The sequence below is a fragment of the Equus asinus genome, chromosome 21 (genome assembly GCF_041296235.1).
Source record: "Equus asinus isolate D_3611 breed Donkey chromosome 21, EquAss-T2T_v2, whole genome shotgun sequence".
NCBI classification, from domain to species: domain Eukaryota; kingdom Metazoa; phylum Chordata; class Mammalia; order Perissodactyla; family Equidae; genus Equus; species Equus asinus.
In genome coordinates, this window is record NC_091810.1 from 71,927,016 (window position 1) to 71,949,607 (window position 22,592).

Below are 22,592 nucleotides of genomic sequence, written 5' to 3' on the forward strand. Positions count from 1 at the left end.
TCACTTTCAACAGCCAATGTCTGCGGATCACTTTCAGAGGACTACTCTTGGGCTACTGGAGTCATTTTGCCCACCCATGCAGAGAGCCGGAAGTGCCTGAAAATGTACATCCTCCTGGGAAGCTTCAACCAGTGTGGAGTGAAGGGTGTGGGAATAGGAAAGCCCAGCTCCTTGTCTGGGGCTCCCCTGCAGGATGAGGCTGAAGCCAACCTCTGTGGGACTTTTCCTGACATCACACACTCCACTTGCCTCCTCCTCTTTTCTTTCCTGCTTCTCCCACTCTATTACTGGTTTCTCCTGGAGAATTCCCGTAGTAAAACACTTGCACACCAGTTCTCTACTCAAGGTGTCCTCCTGGGGAACCTGCTATAGGCCATTAAGGAATGGTAGGTGTAGACTGAATGGTATAGATAATATGTGTTAGAGAATTTCAGAGATGGGAGCTACCACTGCCAACTTTGGCGATTCAGGAAGGCTTCAGAATATATCCCAAACTGTGAATTTCATAGATATTTATCTAATCAATAAATAGTAATGGAGTGACTACTATGTTTCAATTAACAGTGATAGCAATGGAGGGACTTGCTAGGCAAGTGGTTCTCAAATTGCCATCTCTGGATCAGCAGCATCAACATCACCTGGGAATTTGTTAGAAATGCTAATTCTCAGGCTCCGCCCCAGACCACCTTTTTCAGAAACTCTGTCTGAGGCCCAGTAGTCCATGTTTTCACCATCCCTTGCACACTCACTTTACCAGGCAAATATTTGGTTTCACCCCTTGCCCTGCTGATCTTTAACTGTGAGCTCAGACAACTTAATTACTTCTTTGATGTTTAATTTCCTTGTATGAGACTTAGGGGTGATGGCACCTGCCTTTTGAGGGCCAAAAATGTGTTATTTTTCTGCCTTTGTTTCTCTCCACGTTGTTAGTCTTTCCTCCTATTTTCCTTCTCTCTTTCTCTTCTTCTCTACCTTTTCCTCCTCCCCTCCCCTCCTTCCTTTCTTTATTTCCTTCCTACCTGCCATGCTTTTAACTTGGTCATGAAAGATGAATTGAATTTTACTAGGTGGAGAAAGAAGACTAAACAGCCCAGGCAGCAGGAATAGCTTTCAAAGGCACACATGAGTCACAGTGTGGGGACCATTTGGCTCTAGGGAAGTCATGGATGAAAGGACAGGAGTGGCAGGGTGTCATGCAGATGCTGAGCTGTGGTTGTAACTATATTCTAAAGGCAATGGTGAGATGTGATATGGAGGACTGGGAGTAACATGGTGAAAAGGATCATTTGGGCAGATTTATCTCACACTGATCTACCTTAATTAGAAGAAGATCATGATTTCAGGCTGGGAATTCAGTTAGAAAAGACTTATAAAGTAATCCAGGCAAGAGCCTGAATCAAGGCACTGGTATTCTAACGATGAGGGAGTAGAAAAAAATCCCACCTATTGAGAAAGGCAAATCCACACAGCTGGAGGGTAAGGTGGAAGACAGAAATTGACTAAAAATGGCTGTGAGGTTCCAAGTCTGACAGAATGGGAATACCACTGTCAGCAAAAAGGATCCCGGGCAAGGAGATGTTGCTGAAAGAGACACATACAGTTTGAGGTGGGATGGGATTTATGGTTTACCATATTTATCCTTCTAGTCATCCAGGATAGCACTGTTCTCTAAAATTCAAAAATGCAAATTTCCGTAAACCTCCCTGGGAAGACAGCTCCATGAACAAGCTGAAATACATATAATTTATGCTTATATGTTTAAGACAAACTTCAGTCTCTGCTAACTTGTATAACTATATAGTAATCAATACATTAGGTTTAGGAGAGATGCTTGTTTGGACAGGAAAATAAAAGTGTTTTTAAGCATGAATGGATTATATATGTGGCACACTGTGCTTGTTTGTGATTTCTTTGCATCTGCAAAACATGCTGAGTTAATTGCAGCCACACCTCTCCATGAGGTTGCTTTGTGTAGTTCAAGGCTTCATCCCCTCTGGGCTGGATGCACCAAGTACTAAGTTGTTGGTTTGAAAACTCAGGAGTTCCGCAGGTGAAATCCAAAACTGCCCCCAACCCTGCCATTCATGGAGAGCAAGGAAAGATGGAAGAAAGAGGCAGAGCGCTCCAGATTGGTAGGTGGTAGGTTTAATAAGCAAAGGAACTTACAGACGAGGCTGGTCTTGGGCAACTGCAAGACCAGTAGATCTCAGTACCCGCCTGCCAGAATCTTAAAAGTTCATATGGAGGCCTTAACTGGGTTCAGTCACGTATACTGTCCAGATGTCTCAACAACACCTTATTCTCTCAAGGCTGCATCCCTGCAACAGCTTCCACCGTGGAAACAGTAAGCAGAACGTACATTCTAAGGACAGAGAAGTGAGTGGGGAGCCTCTGATTGCCCAGGTCCAGCTCTCGGGTCAACCAGCAGTCAAGACCTCTTAATGACCCCCTCCAATGTAAGTTCACTCTCTTGTCAATTCATTCCCTTCCTTTCAACTTCCCATCCATTGATCAAAAAAGATCCAGGATCCCCAGAGACTAACAAATATGTTCTGTATTTGGCCATTACATTGATCTTTCTTATTTAACATGTAATCAGAGCCATTTTCTATCAACCATAGTCTCCTCCTCAATGTCCAACCTCCAATTATTTTGATTTCTTTTTTTTGCTGTAGATTCATGTATATTTTCATTAGCCATTTCAGAGTTTTACTAGTAATGGGAAAGGACTTTTAAATTGTTTTGCCTGTTTTTTTTGGTCATGGAAAAATATACTAATCAGTGGCCCCTTTCTGATATTCTGTGAGGTTTGATTCTGAGGATTTTTTTGGTATCTTACTTCTAGTAGAATAGACCCACTGGTGCTGAGGTATTCCAACATTCAGAACAAATGGAAGGAACTTTGTATTAAAGATTTATTCTGAAAAACTGTTTAAAAACAATCTGATGCATATATCAACACAGCATAGTTCCATGCTGACTCATTTGGTCAGAGACAGTCTGGAAAGATGTTAGTAGACAGCAATCACACTCTCTAGAGAGTTAGAGAAGTGGACTGCTTCAGGATATTCCAGAAGCATATTTGCTCCAGGAGAAGAATGTATTATAGAAACACTACAGCAGTGATTCTGAAACTTGAGCATGTATCAGAATCAGCTGAAGAGCTTGTTCAAACAAAGACTGCTGAGACTCAAACCCAGAGTTTCTGCTTCAGTGGGTCAAAGGGGTGGAGCCTAAGAATCTGCATTTCTTTTTTCTTCTTTTTTTTTTTTTGAGAAAGATTAGCCCTGAAGCTATCTACTGCCAGTCCTCCTCTTTTTTGCTGAGGAAGCCTGGCCCTGAGCTAACATCCGTGCCCATCTTCCTCTACTTTCTATGTGGGATGCCTACCACAGCATGGTGTTCCAAGCGATGCCATGTCCACACCCGGGATCCAAACCAGCGAACCTCGGGCAGCTGAGAAGCGAACGTGCGAACTTAACCGCTGCGCCGCCGGGCCAGCCCCAATAATCTGCATTTCTAATAGGTCCCCAGGTGAGGCTGCTGGTCTGCTGACAACACTTTGAGAACCGCGGCCTTAGAGAGAAGAACATCTTCCAGAAACAGGTTAGTGTTAGGAAGGAACAAGAAACAAAAATTTTTTGCTTCCAATTTATTTCGAATTCAATTGTGCACAGGTTAATTTTCACAAAACACCACTTTGTTCCTACTTTTAATATGCTCAAAATTTCCACTCTTCATTTTCTTCTAAATAAAGTCATAATAAGTAACCAGAAAGTGAAAATCATTAGCAGTGCCCCCAACCTTTCACCTATGTTCTTAACAAACTAGTCCATTTCTTGGCCCTCAAAAAAATTCTAAGCCTTCATGCCCTAACATTTGTTCCTCCTACTTGTTCTTCCTGGAATGATTTCTTATTCTCACCAGTGTTTTTGCCCTTCAAAGTCCAACCCATTCTTGAAGACTCAACTAAATGTCTTCTCCATTAAATTTTCTCAGATACAGTGATAACTTTTTAATCCTGAACTTACTACATATTTCTTTGTACGTTGTTATTTTTATTTTGAAAAACCTTTCATTTCTGCCTATTATAGTTGGGAAAAAAAAAAACCTAACTACTTTTACAGCATTTATTTTATCGCAGCCTTTTAATCCTCTGATCTACCTTGCAAGACAGATACTACTATTACAGCCATTTTACAGGCAATTTACTTCTGTATGGTTCATTTTATTTCTAAATTTAAGTTACATGACATCAAACATGTGATTTAAACACATTTGTGTTCCCTAAAATACCCATCACAGTACCTTGCAAATAATTATGTTTATTAAAATAATCGCTGCATTCAAGATCGTTGTCTTTGGGTTGCTATAAGGCAGTGATGATAAAAGTATTTAAATACTTGAGCAGGTTAGTTCTACAGGCTTCTCTGTGAACTAAACTCTGCTTATTAGGAATGACTGGTTGAGGGGAGGATAGAAAGACCTAGTTCGCTGTCCTCAGTTCAGAATAACTCTGAAGGGCCAATTCAGCCCAGAGCACCCACGGGATCGGCTGAGGCCTTTGCTGAGACTGCATTAAAGTTCAACTTCTCCGTTTACCCAATCTTGCTTCCTATACTCTCTCACAGGTCTGGATCTCAAGGGTTCTACCAATAAACTTCTCGCACACAAATTTCCGTGTTTCCAGAGAATGCTTCTTGAAGAACTCAACCTAAGACAAAAGGAGTATGGACTGACCACATTTATTAACTTTATTTTACTTTTTTTGAGACAGTGCTTTAGAGTGGAAATTGTGTATGCTTTATAGTCAGAGAGATTGGAGCTTATCAGGTATCATCTGGGAGAAATTACTACTTAATCTCTCCAAGCCTGTTTTGTCATCTCTTAAGAGCGATCTTGCTAGGATGAAAGACAGTCCACATAAAGCAACTACCACAGCATTTGACAAAATACAGATGCTCAGAACATGGAGGCCTCTAAGTGGGTAAAGCGGAATCACTAGAAGGCTAAGGATCTACAGCACTTCATCGCTACTCCTCCCAGATGTGTTTCTTTTCATTATGTTGTAATACTATGGCTTGATTTGTATTGAAGGTCCCTACTTTAAAAAAGCCACATGGATTCCAAGTTACTCAGTGCTCCAGCGGTGAGAGATTTTCCTCCAAGTTTGAGAGTAGGGAAAATTTTTCCAGCATGAGAGACTGGGATATACAAATCTTCACCACATACAACGACAGTTATGTAACGTCACCTGACTCCTGCTTCTCAGTGGCTTCCAAGGCAGAGAGCCTGGCTCTGTGTTCAGTCACGGCAACGGAGTTGACCCACTCTTTTGACAGGTCTGCTGTCCTCCCCCAATCCAATTTTCTCCTTTTATGATCTGATTTTATTGTTATGGCCTGGGCATTTTATTATAAACCACTCTTTTAGAAAATGTTAGGCTAAACAAGAATCGATCTCCAAGATTCTGAACTCTTGAATTCTCTCCCTGGCCAAAATCTCCTGATCTCTAATCCTTCCCATAATTTCTCTCACCATAAATCTGATCTTCAGTTTTATGACCTTCAAATTTCAATCTCTCCTAATAGTCCGTGTCCATAACTCACCTTCATGTTTCCTTTCTAAACGTTGCAGTTTGAACCCTATCTTCAGCTGTCACACCATGAGTTGACCACCAACACTAAACACCAGTTGCTGTAACCGAAAGTTCGGTCTCTGAACCCGATGCCAATCCAAATAACGAGAATAGAGTCTTGAGTGGAAGAGGAAAGGTTTTTACCATGCCAGGCACAGGGAGCAAAGCAAGGGCTCATGCCTCAAAAATTGCTAGCTCCCTGATGAGGAATGGGTAGGGATTTTTATTTGGGAAGCCTCCACTCCTTGATATTCCTGAGACAGTGGCTTTCCTGGCAAACTTCAAGGACATATGATTAGCTAAACTTTAGTGTGCCTCCAACTCCAGGCCACCTGGGCTTTTAACAATTTGTAACTCCCATTTAGTTGTAAAGCTCAAGGAGTCCAAGTTTAAAGAAACAGGTATTTACATATGAGTGGAGTTAGATAAGCAGGAAAGCGGGAGGTGGGTTTTAGTTTTAACCCCATATACGCTGGGTTCAGTGTGGGGGAACTGATATCAGGGCTGATGTTAAGAGCCTGTAACATTACCATATATTTAGTACTTACTATGTAATGGAATTATGTTAAATGATTTACAACAGGGGTTTACAAAGTGTGGTTCTCCAGACCAGCAGCATCAACTTTGCTGGGAAACTTATGAGAAACTCCATTTCTGAGACCCATCCAAGATATTGTAAATCAGTAACTCTAGGGGGGTGGGGCCCACCAATCTGTGTTTTCACAAGTGCCCCAGGTGATTCTGATGAATGTTCTAGTTTGAAAACCACTGCTTTACCAATATTATCTTATTTTATCATAAAAGCCTAAGACTTAAGGGTAAATAGTCTTATCCCAGCTTTATAGATGAGGAAATTAAGGCTCAGATGTTCAGTAAATTGTGCAAGGTCTCACAGATTGCAAATGGCAACGTGGCAAACCAACCCCAGGTCTGAAAGATTTAAGAGTTAATCCTTTCAAGTTCTACTCCATGAAATCCCTGACTTGTTTGTTCTCCCATAATTTGTACTTCGTTGATTACTAAACTTGGGTAATCAAGTTTAATCATTTGCTGCACGATTTGTTTCTGTCCTTATGTCCTTGAATATTACTGGGAGAGAAACAAATAAAAGTAGTGATTGTCATCATTATAATACATGTCTATTTTTTACCCCTGAGGTGGGTTCCCAGCTGGTGGGATCACTTGGTGATCTTTCTTCCCATCTTGTGTGGATTCACTATGACATCTCTGTTAAGACTGCAACTATTCTTCACATTTTCCTAGTTCACAATGCTATTTCCTGTTGATCACAAGGCATCAGTAGAAGGTCTGTCTATTTCCCTGGAGATACAGGGGCAAAATAACATGAGCCTTTCTCACTTCCAGCCATTCTACTTTAGAATCCCAATACATTTTCTTTTTTCTACGCCTTTGTTCTTGCTTCCAAGGAACAGGTGACCCTTTTCTCTGCTAAGATTGATTGCTTAGACTCTTGGTTCACTAGTTCTGTTACTTTTCTCAGATATTGCTCAATAAATTTTCCCCTTGTCTCATTTGGAACTTCTCTCCCACACTTTTGGCCCCTTAACCCCATCCACAAAGTATGTTTGGACTTTCCCTTTACTAAAGAGGAACAACTTTCCTCAATTCTGCTACCATCCCTTCCCCTAGTCTCTCTTTCTCATCTTCAGTTCAGTGTCAAATTTCTTTAAAGAACAGTCTAACATTCTTCCTTAGATTCCTTTGCCACTCCTAATAGTGATACCTTTCTAGTACAACAGTTCTCTCGAATGTCATCAAGGAACTTTTCTAAACCAGATCCTCCTCCAAAAGAACCCAAAAGCTTCCTTAATGTGTATTAATATTTCCCCTTTAATCTCTGTACTGTCTGTTACCGATGTGCATCCCTGTAAGAGAACTTTTCCCTGACTTGGTTTCCATGACATTGACATAGCAGAATCCACTTAACCATCTCTTCCCATCTTTTTGGTTGTGCTTTGCTTTCTCTTCTTCTTTCTGTCTTATTATTAATTTCTTCAGCTAATAAACATTTTTGAAACCTGCTATACGCCAAACACTAAGTTAGGCATTGGGGCTACAACAGTGAATATGATACATGTGGTCCCGTCCTCTCAGACCCTACAGGTTAGTGCAAAAACTAGGAATGAGAAAACAGTACATTATCTCACTTAATCCTCACAGCTGCTTTCTGCAGAGGGTGCTAGTATCCATGTTTTATAGATGATGATACTGAGGAACAGGGAGGTCACACAGCTCCCTGCTTTTGTCCTAAGCACTTTCTGTTTTTTTATGTATTCTACCTTACTAAGCTCACATTCTCCCAACAATTTACCTCCATATACATGCCCAGGGCTCGCAAACACAAGAACAAACATCAGCTCTAACCCAGAACCCATTCCCTCAGAGCAAGGCTTGGATTGCTGTGTAAACAACCCCACCTGAACATCTCCCTCAAACCCCTAACTAAAAATGTCCAAAGAGAACTCATTATCTGATCACCTTTCCCAAATTAATGTCAACATAAAACCAACCGTCTGTTCCCTTCCTGACTTCTCAATTCTTAATGGTATCATCTTTTTTCTAGTCTGCCAGGCACAAAATATTAGAGATATCTTGAACAAATCCCTCTCCTCCACACGACTGCTAAATACCATTAATTATGTCTCAGCAATGTCTCCTTTTAACCATCTTTACACTTCATTCCCTGCAGGTGTTATCATTGTTCCTACCTTCACGACCTTTACCTGTGGTTTCCACTGCCTCCTAAGTGCTTTCTACAGTTTCACTGTTTTCCGGTTCTAGGTCACCCTATTAACCTGTTACATCAGGCCAATCGTCTTGCTATATTTCTGCTCCTGGTGGTTCCCTGCTCAACCCTTCTGAAGTGAAGTACAAACTGCTCAGGCCAGCGATCATAGCACCTGCCTATCTTTCAAGCCAGTTCTTCTATCTTCTTCGATGTACTGTATGTCCTGGGTAAAAGGGTCCACTATTCCCCATACTTTTCTGCCTTTACTCTTTCACCTTAAATGTCCCTCCTTTTTACCGCTGTCTGATGGAATCATACCACATTTTAAGGTTTATCTCAAACGGTCTCCCTTCCATGAATTCTCTCCAGACCTCACTGTTTTTTTGAGCTCCTTGTGGTAATACGTTTGATGTTCTCTTCTGGCACCGTAGGCTGTCTAATACGCTGTTATATTGGTATAAATACTGTCAAAGTGCTGTTTCAAAGCAGGAACTGTGTCAGATTCTCTTCTCCTCCAGGAAAGCCCTTTCCCATAGTAAAGGCTTATTACCACTGGCTGAATTGACATGGTGGGGGTGAGTGTTTAAATCAGGTGAAAGCAATAGAGAGAGGATCAAACGAAGCTAAGATAGTCATGCTAAGTCAAAACACAACATATCTTTTGGCACGTTGGCTATATTTCTCTTTTTATTTCTTTGTTCTTGGCATTTGCTCTTCTTGATTTGCTTTATCTATTAGCTTGACAAGCGATTTAACTACAGAACAATGCTGGGCATCTGCAGAAGTCAACAACTGGCTCAGAGGAGGAATAGACTGCCCCTTAGAGGACGTTACTGAGCATTTTCTTTCTGAATGATGACGTGTTTGTGGGGTGGTCACTGTTAATTTCTTTTTGGAGCTTCTCTTGAGAACACATGAGCAGCGAATTATCAATATCTCTCTATGCTTTCATCAGCATTGGAATTTCTATTAATTTTATCAATAGTAATTACAACGACAATAACAATACTCTCATATCTGTAGGGCAGTTTATCCTTTTGCACTGTGTTCCGCTTTATGATTTGTTCGGCCTCCATAGCATCCTGAATGCCCATGAAAAACAGTGCCTTCGCAACTTAATTTCAGATCATCTTACAAATAGTGGCTGAGCTGATGTTAGAAAACAGGTTTATTTTGTTGGTGTTTTGCAATTCAAAACGCGGCTCTTGGATCAGCAACCTCTGCCACACCATTAGAAATGCAGAATCTCAGGCCCCACTCCAGACCTATTGGGTCAGAACCTGAAAGTTAAACACCCCTCTACATTATAGGACGGGACAACAGAGGGTATGTTTTCATCCCCAGGGTATTGTAACGTGTGTGTGTGTGTGTGTGTGTGTATGTGTGTGTGAGAGAGAGAGAGAGAGAGAGACAGAGGGAGATCAGTCAAGGGAAGAAAAATCTCAGTAGAACATAGGTCTCTCAAGTTGGGTGAGCGCTCGCAGTTTTGTGGCGGTGGAACTTCCGTGTATATTTTCAGTAGCTTCACTTGACGATCACTTTGTTATCTGCACTCTGAGGTTAGAGGTTAACTGTTAAAAAAAATGAAAACAGGTGGGGTGTGTGTGTGTGTGTGTGAGTGGTGGTGTGTCAGGTAACTGTACCCAAACCAGGAGGATAAAGGACCTAAGCACAAAAGGAAAGCCCTTTCCGGAGCCTTCAGAAGCAGCTCACTCCAGCTCATTTCCAACATCTCTAGTTTCTGGATGCATTTCTCCTCCTCGCGTTTCCCCTTAACACCCACGATCCACTCACTCCATTAAAGCCAGTTGCTCGCCTCCCGGTTTCTTTCTTCCTTCTCGTCCCTCTCCCTCTTTCCCGGCACCCCCGGGCCGGCCCCTCCCTCCCTCCGCGCCGACTGGCACCTCTCCCCAACCGGGTGCACCTGAGGCTGGCGCGGGCTCGGGACGCGTGCGGAGCTCCGCGGGCGCGGCGGAGGCAGAGGCGCGCAGACTGCCACCTCCAGCCCGCGCCTGAGGGACAGCGCGCGCAGCGCTTCGGGGACCATTCTCCACGGCCGCCGCTCACGCCTGGTGGCGACCCCCGCGGCAGCTGCGGGCGGGCAGCCGTGCGCCCCCGGGCCGGGGATAGCCAGCCCGGCGGCTGCACCTCCCAGATGCCAGGGCCAGGGCGCCGGGCGGCCGCCAGCAGGAGGATGAAGGGCTCGGTGGGAGGAAGGAGAGAAAAGCTACAGGGGGCGCCGAAAGCTCAGCCCAGCCATGGTAAGTTGAGCGCAGAAGAGATGTCTCTGCTGGGGTGGTGGAGTTGGCTGGGGTGCCAGGCGCGGCGCTGGGGTTGCGCCCCTGCCGGGTGCGAGACGCACCGAATGGGCATTTACAAGGTCCGGACCCGGGACTTCCCTCTCCCGAGGACTCCACACCATGAGTCCGCACCCCTGCCTCTTCTGCTGGGCGCCCAGCAGAGCTGTTAGGTTGTGGGGGCCGGAGTGGAGAGCGCAGAGCTTGAGGGTCTCTGGACACCACGCGCTGCCGAGGACCAAGGGGCGGAGGAGGCAGCGGTGGAGAGGACAGGGTCAGCCTGGCTGTGGTCGCATTCGAGGGCTGGGCCACCAAGGATGGACGCCCTGCTACCTGTCTCCTATTGGGTGTGTGCGGGGCGCGCTCCCTCCTCGGGAAACCTGGCGAAGTTGTTGGGATAAGAAAGCACAGTGGTGCCAGCTTTGTGGTTGTCTTTTCTTTTCTTCTTCTTCCTCTTTTTTTTATTTTATTTTTTTAAATCTCTCCTCGGGATGCTCATGATTTTTTGAAGGCAGCGTGAGAAATTACTGAGTTATAAGAAACCTTACAGGGGAATCATGTAGGGTGGGGTTGGAAGGCTAAGGTTAAACTAGTCACCCTGAATCTGATCACCGTCCTGGGCCGGAGTACCGAGTTGCGAGAGAGAGCCGAAGTCACCTTGTGACTTCTTGCATTTTGGGAGAAGTTTTATTGTGGGTGCGAACTGGGGTCAGAGGAAACCTGCCACCCCACTGTGTTGTCACCCCTTGTGAAATGCTCAATTCCGCTGACAATTCAGACTTCATATAATGTATTTCTGGAGGCTGTGTTTAAGTCTGGTTTAGCCTGAGCTGTGGCTAAAGTAAGAGTGATGTGCTGTTCCCGAGTGTTTGAACATCTCCAAATTCTGGAACCTTGAGCTGACTTCGAAATTACCCTTCATTCTGTAGTTGTAACCAGAGGACCCTCCAGCTGGCACTTTTCTATGACATTCCTGTGGTGCTTTCTAGGGATGTGAGGGGGAAATTTCTCTCTCTTCTCTTGAGGCTATTTGCTAGTTGGTCTGTTAAATGTGCCTTTCCTGAATCCACTCAGTTCTGGTTCACCATGTTCCCTGAAATCAAGTGGAAAGGTGTGTCTCCCTCCGGGTTTTCATGCCACCCTTGTGCTGTACTGGGTAATTCAGTGACTATACTCTGGTCTCCAAGCCTGAAAGGCAAATATGGGTCATTTCAAATTATGTAGATTGATGCAGCACAGCGTGTCTGGAGTTTGCTGCAATTTCTTCACATTTCCTTCCAGATGTTCCTGAGAAATTAACTTGAGCCCTCTCTTCATGGAGCTAAAATATAGACTGGGGGAATGGGCAAACATCTTGAGTTAATGTATTATCTTAGATTTAAGTAAATGAGGTTCTGGAAGCTCTCTGTGTTAGAAGAAAGAGATCTAAGCCAAAATGTAGGACTTTGGGACTATTTTTGCTCTATGACAAAGTGGCTGAAGGACGTTTTGGATCATTTAATCATGGTAACATTAACAACAACAAAACAGCATCGTCTAACATTTGTTTCCCACTCACTGTGCACCGAGCAGTGTGTTAAGGGCTTTGCAGCCCCTATCAATGCATAGCAGCCCCAAGAAAGCAGCATTGTTACCATCTCCATTTTGTGGATAAGGAAAGGGAGCCTTAGAGATGTTAAATTTGAGAAAGTTCCAGAGTTGGTGTTTTGGAACCCAAGATTGCTGGACTCTGAAATCAGTTCCATTAACCACTGTACAACCTCTTTGAGCCTCACTTGAAAAGTGGAAGGCTGACCTCTCTAAGTTCTAAATCTCATGAAAAATTAGTATGGTGATGACAATATCATAGACTGATTCATCTACAACTATTTCAGATGTTGAATGCGACAGAAAAGTGGACCCTGAGACTTGAAATCAAGTGAAAATTGTGTGGCATTTATGTAATTCGGCCTGCCAGCCCTATAGACGGCTAAATGCTGAGGTCTTGGTGTTCCTCTTGACGTTGTTCCTTCCTTGAGCTCCTTTATTGTAAATCGATAGTATTATATTGTAGCCTTTCTCTTAACAATGTGTGATTTGTAACATCAAACGTGCCAGGTGATAACATCACATTTGTATGGCTCTGTCGAGTTATCCCGAGGTCTACCTGGACACTCTCATATTTCAGCCAGCTTGTAATTCTCCGATCCTAACAGAATGTGGAAGTTCTATTGAGAGATAATACTAGCAGCTTGTTTTAAAATTTCCTTTTTATTTTGAATGGTATTTTCAAAATAATTATACCTCCTGCTGTGATTTGCCATTTACTAGGTGCATCAAAAGTTTAATAATGAAAAATGTTTGCAATTCAATGAAACATGGGGTTTCATCTACAATAACAATTCCAGCTAAAAGATTCACATCTAATTTAGAGCTTATTTTATCTGAAATTTAATTAAGATGTTGCATTTCTCATTGCGGAGTGTGTGTAGGTAGCTGAGTACACATCTTCCTTTATTTTCTTGTAATCTCCAACTTTATGAATTTATTACTCATGAATTCTTCAGATAAGTTATGTTGGTACCTGTCTAAAGATTTTGAGGTTTTAAAACTAAGAGCAAGAATGGCAGATAGGATGTATTTGTCATATTTCTTTACAAGCTGTAATTATGCTTGTTTTGGGAATAGTGATCTATTTTATGTCACAGGTCTGCACCTGAATGGAATTATCAAATAAAAAGCATATAAATCCATTGGGACACTAATGATATTAATATCCCAGATGTGAGAGCAGCTTTGGGAAATAGAGAATTTTTGAGAAGTTAAAAATATTTTACCATGTTTCATTATACTTGCATGGTATATTATTGTTTTCAAATAAAATCACATTTCCCTGCCCAATTAAACTAATGTTGTTGCTGTGAATTCTTTTTATTTTCTTATTTATTTTATTTTTATTTTACTTTTTTGCCCTGGAAGATTTGCCCCAAGCTAACGTCTGTGCCAATCTTCCTCTATTTTGTATGTGGGTCGCCACCACAGCATGGCCCCCAAGGAGTGGTGTAGGTCTGCACCTGGGAACTGAACCTGGGCCATCTCTTAAGTGGAGCACACCGAACTTAACCACTAGGCAACAGGGCTAGTCTTGAATTCTCTTTTTAGAGTTAAATTGTGTTTTCAAGTAGTAAGTTAACATTGCATGAAATATAAATTTCTGTCTTTTCTTTTGATGTAGTTGAAGTCCTAAAAACAATGTGTTTTGCCTACCAGAAACAATACGTTTTTGAGTATGTAAGCGTTTTAGCAGAAGTATAAAAATAGCGTAGGAATAACTTGCCTAGAGGTTTTGTTTATCTTTTGGAAGTGGATAATGAAGTTGTTATAGTGGTTACTACATTTAACCTTAGTAGTAAAGTATTGAAACTAATTATAAATTTGAATTGAGTTGCAAAATATTTTGTGACAATGAGAGTCTTGTAAATGGCTTAGCCTTATAATCACATGAACATATGTTCTACTGTATTTTACAAATTTTTAAGCTCCATATTTGCACAATAGAACTAATAGTTTGTCTCATTTTATTTCATGATTGGAACGACCAGATCTCTGAAAAGTGATTTTAACTCTATAGACCATTGAGTCACATTGATATCACAGATTGAAGAAACTAATATTGGGGAAGGATGTGTAATTTTGAATGTTTCAAGAGTTTAGAACTCAAGGTGGATGACACTTCTCAGTTTTTTGACAAGGGCTCTAGAGTGAGAGTTTGAATAAAATAAAGCCTGTGGGTTGAAAGTCAAGCAAGCACTTAAATAGCCTCTTAGGAAAGCTAGAGCCGCTCAAGTAGGGTCCATGCCTAAAATTCGTTAGTGTAGTTAATCTTTTGAACAAGTGGATAACACATTGGAGATTATATTTAAAATTCAAGTACATTAAAAGTGTGTTAATTTATATCTTCTAGTGCTTGCTAAAATTAGCAATAACTCCTCTTTCTGAAATGACACAGTCTTAACCTTTAAAAAAAAAGAATTGCGATGAGAGAGAAGTTTCACAATGTCGAGAGACAGAGATCAATCAAATTCCTTCATAACGTCTTTAGCTCATTTTAGATGTGGTTTTAATCATATCCAAATAATTCTGTACCACTTTTAATATTTTTCCAAGATTGAGGATGGGTTCCGAAGAGTATCTTACTCCTAACCTACAGATGAGTAAGTAAAGAATGTTAGAACACAGTTCTAGAATGAGATAGGGACCACTAGACCATTTAATGACTTTATTACTTTGCCTATAGTGTCATCCTATCAAATGCTTAATTTTTTGCTTTATTTGGAACACAAAGGGGCTCTTCTTCCTGATGTTTATGGAATTACATCTTCCTAAACGAGCAAGTATGCAGCATTCCTAAAAAGGTCTTTTAAATGAGAGATTTGCAGTAGAGGGGAGTTCTTCCTCTTCTTCCATGCAGTTATGTAGCCCATCTGCTGATCTGGGCTTGTCTTGATTACCCATTAGACCTGTCTGTCTCCATGAGAAGAAAAAATGCTATTACGGTGCAGTGAGGGAGGTCCATTTGAGGATTTTCCTAAGGGTTTCTCATAACTTGGTGTCAGACGTTCTTTGTGAAGTTTTTTCATGATCTTGTCATGTGTTCTGTTTTTAAGTCTAAAGAGTTATTCACTGCTGTTTTTATAATGTGTTATTAAAAATTATTAGAGATTTCTTTCATTTACCCTCAACTGAAGTGAAATAAAAATCAATGAAATGTTTCTATAGTGTCTTTACTATTACTTGAACAGAGGAATACACATGAAGCTCCGGAAGGCATCCTGAAAAATCTAGATTTTAACACTGCATTTTGTAGAGGACAACTTCCAGGAGTTAGTCTCAGTGTATCAAATCTATCCGGGTCACCTAGAATTTAAGGAATAGAAGTTGTAGGTACTGGATTGAGTTCTCAGGTGGTTATAAATTTTACATTCGTAGTAAAATTTGACGTTACAGTCATAGAGACAAAATAGTCATTTAACATGGTGTAGCATTTAAGATCTAGAATGCCTGGGTTTGCGTCCTTAGAGTACAAGCTGTGAGTATTTAGTCAACTTATGGTACATCTCTTTGCCTCAGTGTCCTCGTCTATAAAATGGTGATAATAAATAACTTATAAGTTTATTGAAGACTCAATCAGATGATACATGTGAAGTGCTTCAGATAGCATAAGTACAAAGAGAGTACACCATAGATGTTAGCTATTTTTAAGTGTATTAGTTTTCTGTGGCTACGGAAACAAATTACCCCAAACTTGGGGGCTTGAAACAGCAGGAATGCGTTCTCTAAGTTCTGAAGGTCAGAAGTCTGGAATCAGCCCCAGAGGGCCGAGATCAAGCTGTCAGCAGCGCTGTGCTCCCTCAGGAGGCTGGAGGGGAGAATCTGAGCCTTGCCTCTTTCAGCTTCAGGAGGCTGTTGGTGTTCCTTGGTTTGTGGTGGCATCACTCCCATCTCTGCCTTTGTCTTCCCTTTGCCTTCTCCTCCATGAGTCTACTGTCTCTCTGCTTTTCTTTTCTAAGGATATTTGTGATTGTGTTTAGGGTCTCTCCTGATAATCCACGATAATCTCCCATTTTAGATCCTTTATTTAATCACACCTACAAAGACTCTTTTCAGGGATTTACAGGTTCCAGAGATTAGGATCTGATGAATTGTGGGTGTGTGTACACATTATTTTGCCTACTCCAATCATCATCCTCGTATTTTTCTACTGTGTTAAATGTATGAAAAGATAGCAGAACCAGCATAACTAAATTGCGGGAAATGCAGAAAGGACCAGAAATTTCATGTATTTTTAAAGTACATTGTCTTGAGTTATGTTCAAATTTTGACGAGATTTTGGATCAAAGGCTTCAGGGCAATTAATTATTTTCTTTCACTTCACTTTAACAAAAGCAGTCAATAAATATTTGATGAGTGATTACTATGTGCTTATAGAGCGCTAGTGCTGGGAATATCATCATTGACAGGAACCTGGGCTCTTGGAGTGTCTAGTGTATAAATAATAGCATGAGTCTAGACAACTACTAACTTGTAACAAGCACTTTTATTGAATATAGTTGACTCCTTATGTTTAAACTCAAAATTTTAGGAGCAAAGGATTCCTATTTAACTCACTTTAGAGAAAAAGAACTGAGACAAGGAATATACAGCTAGGAAGAGACAACTTTTGAACTCTCTTCCTTCTGGTTACACTATACACACCTTGGAATAAAATGAAGAATCAGGAGCAAATTTAACAAAATAAATAAAAACAAATTCTTAGAAAGATAAACAGAATTTCATCAACCACTTAATGTAGTTAATTAGAAATATCAACTAATAAGATGTTCTGGTTCACTCGACTTGGTTTAACTGAAAAGTTAAGAACCTTTCTTTGGAATTCTTGTTTATTTTTTTACAGATTTTTCTAAAAGGCATTAGTCTATTTTCTGGCCTTTGTGATTAGACATTTTATTTAATTATTTATTCTTTACTTGTTTTGAACTTTTAATGGTGGTAAAATACACATAACAGAAATTTACCATCTTAACCCTTTTTAAGTGTGCAGTTCAGTGGTTTTAGGTACATTCATACAGTTGTGGAACCATCGCCGTCATCCATCTCCAAAACTCTTTCTTCTTGCAAAACTAAAGTTCTGTATACATTAAACAATAACTCTCCACCCCTTTCCCCCCGACCCCTGACAGCTACCATTCTACTTTCTCTCTCTGACTTTAACTACTCTAAGAATCTCACATAAGTGAAGTCATTCAATATTTGTCTTTGTGTGAATGGCTTATTTCACTTAAGCATAGTATATCCTCAAGGTTCATCCATGTTGTAGCATATGCCAGAATTTCCTTCCTTTTAAGGAAAGAAATATTCCATTGTATGTATATCCTACATTTTGCTTATCTATTCATCCATTGATGGACACTTACTTGGGTTGCTTTCAAATGTTTCCTAATGTAATGCTGCTGTGAACATGGGTGTAAAAACATCTCCTTGAGACTGCTTTCAGTCCTTTTGGAGTATACCCAGAAGTGGAATTGCTGGATCATATGGTCATTCTATTTTTAATTTTTGGAGGAACCACCATAATGTTTTCCTCAGTGGCTATACTGTTTTACATTTCCATCAACAGTACACAAGGGTTCCAACTTCTCCAGTCCACACCAACACTCATTTTCTGTTTTGTTGTTTTATAGTAAGCATCCTAATGAGTGTGAGGTGGTATCGCACCATAGTTTTGATTTGTATTTCCGTAATGATTAATGTGTTGAACATCTTTTCATGTGCTTGTTGATCATTTGTATATCTTCTGTGGAGAAATATCTGTTCAAGTCCTTTGTGCATTTTTGAATTGGGTTGTTTGGCTTTTTTGTTTGTTGAGTTTTAGGAATTCTCTATATACTCTTGGTCTTAATCCCTTATTAGGTGTGTGATTTGGGAATATTTTCTTCCATTCGGGGGTTGCCTTTTTATTCTGTTAATAGTGTCTTTTGATGCACAAATTTTTAAAATTTTCAAAAAGTCCAATTTGTCTGTTTATTTCTTACGTTGCCTGTGCCTTTTGTGTTATATCTAAGAAATCAGTGCCTATTCTTTACCTTTTTTAGTAATGGGTTTAAGATGTTTTAAAAACAATGTGAAATATCACTAAATTAAATTTAAAAAATAAGGGACTAGAATGAGAATGAATATACTACAATTACAGACTAAAATATGAATAATCTCACAAATGTAATGTTGCCCAACAAAAGTCTGAAAGCCCAAAAAACATGAGTCCATTTACGTAAAGTTCAAAATTAAGCAAAGCTAACTCATGAACACATCATGGTTATGGGTTAGGGATGGGGCACGGTGCTGAAAATATTCTGTTTCCGGGTCTGGGTGTTGATTATATGGGTCTATTCACTTGTAAAAATACATTAAATTGTGCATGTGATTTATGCACTTCTCTGTATTTGAATTATACTTCAAAAAAGCTGCAAAACAGTTAATCATTGAGAAACACATTACAAAGAGAAATTTCCTTAAGAGTAGGAAAGACGTATAAAGAAATACTCTAACCTGTGTTCTTAGGGAGTATCCATCCAGAGGACTTGGTCCATAAATTTGGCCCTGAGTTTTTAAACAACTATCAGATCTGTAGAAGCAGATGTCATCAGAACTCCATTGTTCAGAAGAAAAAAAAAACATTCCTGGCACTGAGACTGGAGAGAATTTTTCCCATGAGTCTTCGAGAAGAGGAAACTGAACGGTCGGTTCAATGAGCAACATCCTTGTTAATGTAGCAGAGACTTTCATAGGAATCTCTCTTACAAAGTACAGAGCAGAGCAGTTACTGGGATGTTTTCTGGTCTGGCTTAACTTCAAGCATTTCAAAGTTTCTAGAAGGATGGGAAGGCTATGTACCCTGTAGACAATGCTTTATAAACTTTTCTCCCTCTAGTGACGCTTTTGGCCATGGTTGTGTGGCAGTGAGCTTCAGTCCACTTACTTTGACAAATTCTGAGGGCTGACATTCTTTGTGATGAGTTGAAAGCTGGAGTCAACTTGACTCTTGGGGAACCTGGGAAAGTGGATACCTTCCAGAAATGATAGGGATATCTCTGAAGTAGAAGCAAGATCCATATTTACCTTAAGAATAAGCAGGGTACAGTGAACTAAGTTGGATTTTCCTTGATAATTCAATTCTTCATAGGTCTCCCTGAGCATCAATAATCTAGATGATAATAGATATAATCCCATAGAAAATAAACTCGTTATGGCAGGGACTATGTTTTATTAACCTTTCTACCTCCTGCAATGCTTATGAGTGCCTTAAACAAAGTAGGTGTACCAAAACATTTGTCTAATGAATAAATAATTAAATTCTACTATGTGATAAACACAGAATTGGTAGAATATTGAACTACATAACGATCAGAATCTGAAGATATTCTGAAAATTGCCTTAAAAACAGCATAATAATCTATCAGATTTTGATATACCTTGTCGTTTGCTGTCTCCTGGATAAAGTAGACACAGCTCAATTACTGGTTAATTGATGGCTTGTAGTAGGTCAAGTAAAGATATCTGGTACCTCATAAAGAAGAGTTTAACCTTAGGAAATTGCTTTCAAAATACCATTTTTTAGTTTCTATGAACTTTCATGAGCGCTTTGTATTTGTAAGAATTCCTTGGTAATTAGTGGTATAATTCTTATTTATTAATAATAAATTATGCCTGATGACAATGTATACTTCTTTGAGTCTTCATAAATAAAAAAGTAGTACAAGTTAATCTGAAGAGATGATACTGGGAAAATAGAACATGTTTTCTCTTTTTAGATCATAAATTAGAATGTGTCTTCTTAATTTAATTTTCAGAAGTTGAAAAGAAACTACTCAGAATTCTGAGGAAGTCAGAAGAATTTCTTTCTTAGAAGGTTGCTTTAATAAGAGTAAAAGTTTCCCTAGTTAAGATTTTTTAGCATGCATTAGAAAATTTGAGAAAAAATTAAGTAATATTCAGTATAAAAAAGGCTACCATTACAAATGATAAAATTCGCATTTCTGTGTCCATTTAGAGCAAAACTGTTTTCATATTTCCTACTAATGCACATACTAAAATCTTATATTGAAATAGTATTTCACAGGATACAAAAATGACATCTGCAATTTATTTGTTTCTTCCCACACATTGTGTGACTAGGTGTTACCATTAGCTACATTTACATTTTTTACTTTTTAAGGTAAGACAACAAAAGTAAGAAAGGTCTACTGATTTTGCAAGGCCAAGTAACTTGTAGGCAGTAAAGTTGAATCATGAACCAGCCACGTCTGACTCAAAGCTGATGTTCTCTCTGTTACCCTGGATAGTTTCCTTTTCTTTCCATATATGCAGGGAAATAGCTTCATATTTGATTATGATATTCTTGTGGATTTACAGAGGGACGATGATAGTGTATGAATGGAATAGAGATGAGAACAATCAATAAATGACAGTATTAAGGGAGCACTAATGAAACTTTAATTTGAAAATTGTTCTGGAATGCACTCCAAGATAGTCTTTATAACCATACTCAGATTTGATGTGAAGATAAATTAATTTCATGCAAATGCTAAACTGACTTTAACAGTTATTTTATATACCTTGATGTGGTCCTTAAGGAAAATTGTCAGGACCATTAATAAGTTTCTAAATTGATTAGGCTAATTTGGTACTCCAAAAGGCATCTTCCTATAAATTAATGCTGCCTATTACATTCTGATTAGAGCAAATTGCTTGCTTTCCATGCCCAAGTTTGAAAGTTTCCAGTCTCTGCATTTTTGTACTTTCCCAGTTGCTGGCTTTCCGTTTTCTCCTGCCACATCAGAACAATGAATCATCTTGTCCATTAGCTGAGTTTGGAAATTCTGTGTTATTCAATGAATTTTTTTTACCTCATCCCTTTGATTATTTGAAACCTGGAACTTAACTACTTTCCCAAATGTGTTTGTGATGCAATCTCAACTAGTTTTCTTTTGAACAGCAAAAGGCTGCTATATTTTTTTCATTCTTATAAATCAAATGGAATATTTTAATAATCGGCATTGTGTGTTTCAGAATAATAAAAGGTTTAAGGTAATAATAGCTAGTGATCTCTAGAGGGGGAGTGTAATCAAATAATATTAGAAGGCTCTCAACGTTTATAACCTGAAGAAAACAGAAATGTGCCAACTGAGTGATCACCCTGATTATCAGAGCCTCATAGGAATACACAGTTATTCATTTCTATTTCATGAATTTCCACTAAAGGAGAGTCAAGACATTAAAGTTGAAGCCTTGTTTCTTTGTTTCTAGCAGTTAAAGCATAAGGTGAACAGAGGGACACACAGTGAGACAACGTATGCCAACACAACGTGCCTCTCGTGCCCCCTACAGTGAGCAGGCATACAAGGTCATTGATATTTGTTCCATTTTGAAAGAATTTTTAAGATTTCATGTCACTGCTTTGTCATCAAGAGAAACAGCAATGAATCTTGGAAGTATACTCTTACTGAGGTGTCAATAAACAGAGTCTAATAAATGATGATGGTAATAAATTATTGAAATTTGGTTGACTGTCATAATATGTATAAAGAACATAGTGAAGTATGTCCTGTAGGATACTCCCAAGCTTTGTGCAATACTTAATGTTTCTGGAACTAGAGTTGTGGTACTGATCCCATGAATATGGCTGTGTGTGTATGGGCATGTAACGTGTGTCTGCAAACTAAAGTAGTTTGGAAGTCATTAAGACGTTAGTTTGGGGCTGGCTTGGCATCCTTTAGTGGAAAATCATAAAACTAGTTTGGTCTAAAAGAATAAGATTGCCAGGCACATGTTTTAAAGAAAGAAATCATGCTCTTTCAATAATCTTGCAAAGGTTTATTTAACTCTTGCTTTATTATTTCCTGAGATTTTTTGGAAAATGAAGCAAGTTGTAAGAGTTCAACTGTGAATACTTTCCAAGATAACATTGGAAATGTCCCCAAAGAGGATATTGTCAAAGCTAGTCAGGTGGCTGTGACTTTAATAATGAGCATGATCCCAGCATCTGTTGTGTCATGTTGTTTGCAGCTCTTCTTTCACCTTCCATTCAAGTGAAAAATTGATCCCATAAACAATTTTGAGAACTTAACTGTACATTAAAAATGTTTATTGAACATTATGCTGCCTTTAATACGTATATCTAGTTCTCTCCTATAACCTATGTAAACATATGCCCAAGAACAATAAATGATATTATGTATTCATTTGTTTATATATGATTCACAACTAGTTTCCTTACCAATGAGAGATTTACTGTCTCTATAGGGCATCATTTCCCATCCTTTGTGCTGGCATGCCCGTTGTCATCTCAAAATGAGTTCATCATTTCACCTCT

At 39.7% G+C, this 22,592-nt stretch overlaps 1 protein-coding gene across 1 annotated transcript in view; it reads left to right on the plus strand.

Annotated features, from left to right (window-relative positions):
• Positions 1-10,186: 10,186 nt before the first annotated feature.
• Positions 10,187-22,592, plus strand: part of ZNF385D (zinc finger protein 385D) — an 806,057-nt gene continuing 793,651 nt past the window's right edge. Inside the window, exon 1 of the mRNA XM_070492980.1 lies at positions 10,187-10,648. Within this exon, the coding sequence (XP_070349081.1) occupies positions 10,543-10,648 (106 nt within the window). The 5' untranslated portion in view covers positions 10,187-10,542. The remainder of the gene's footprint in view (positions 10,649-22,592) is intronic.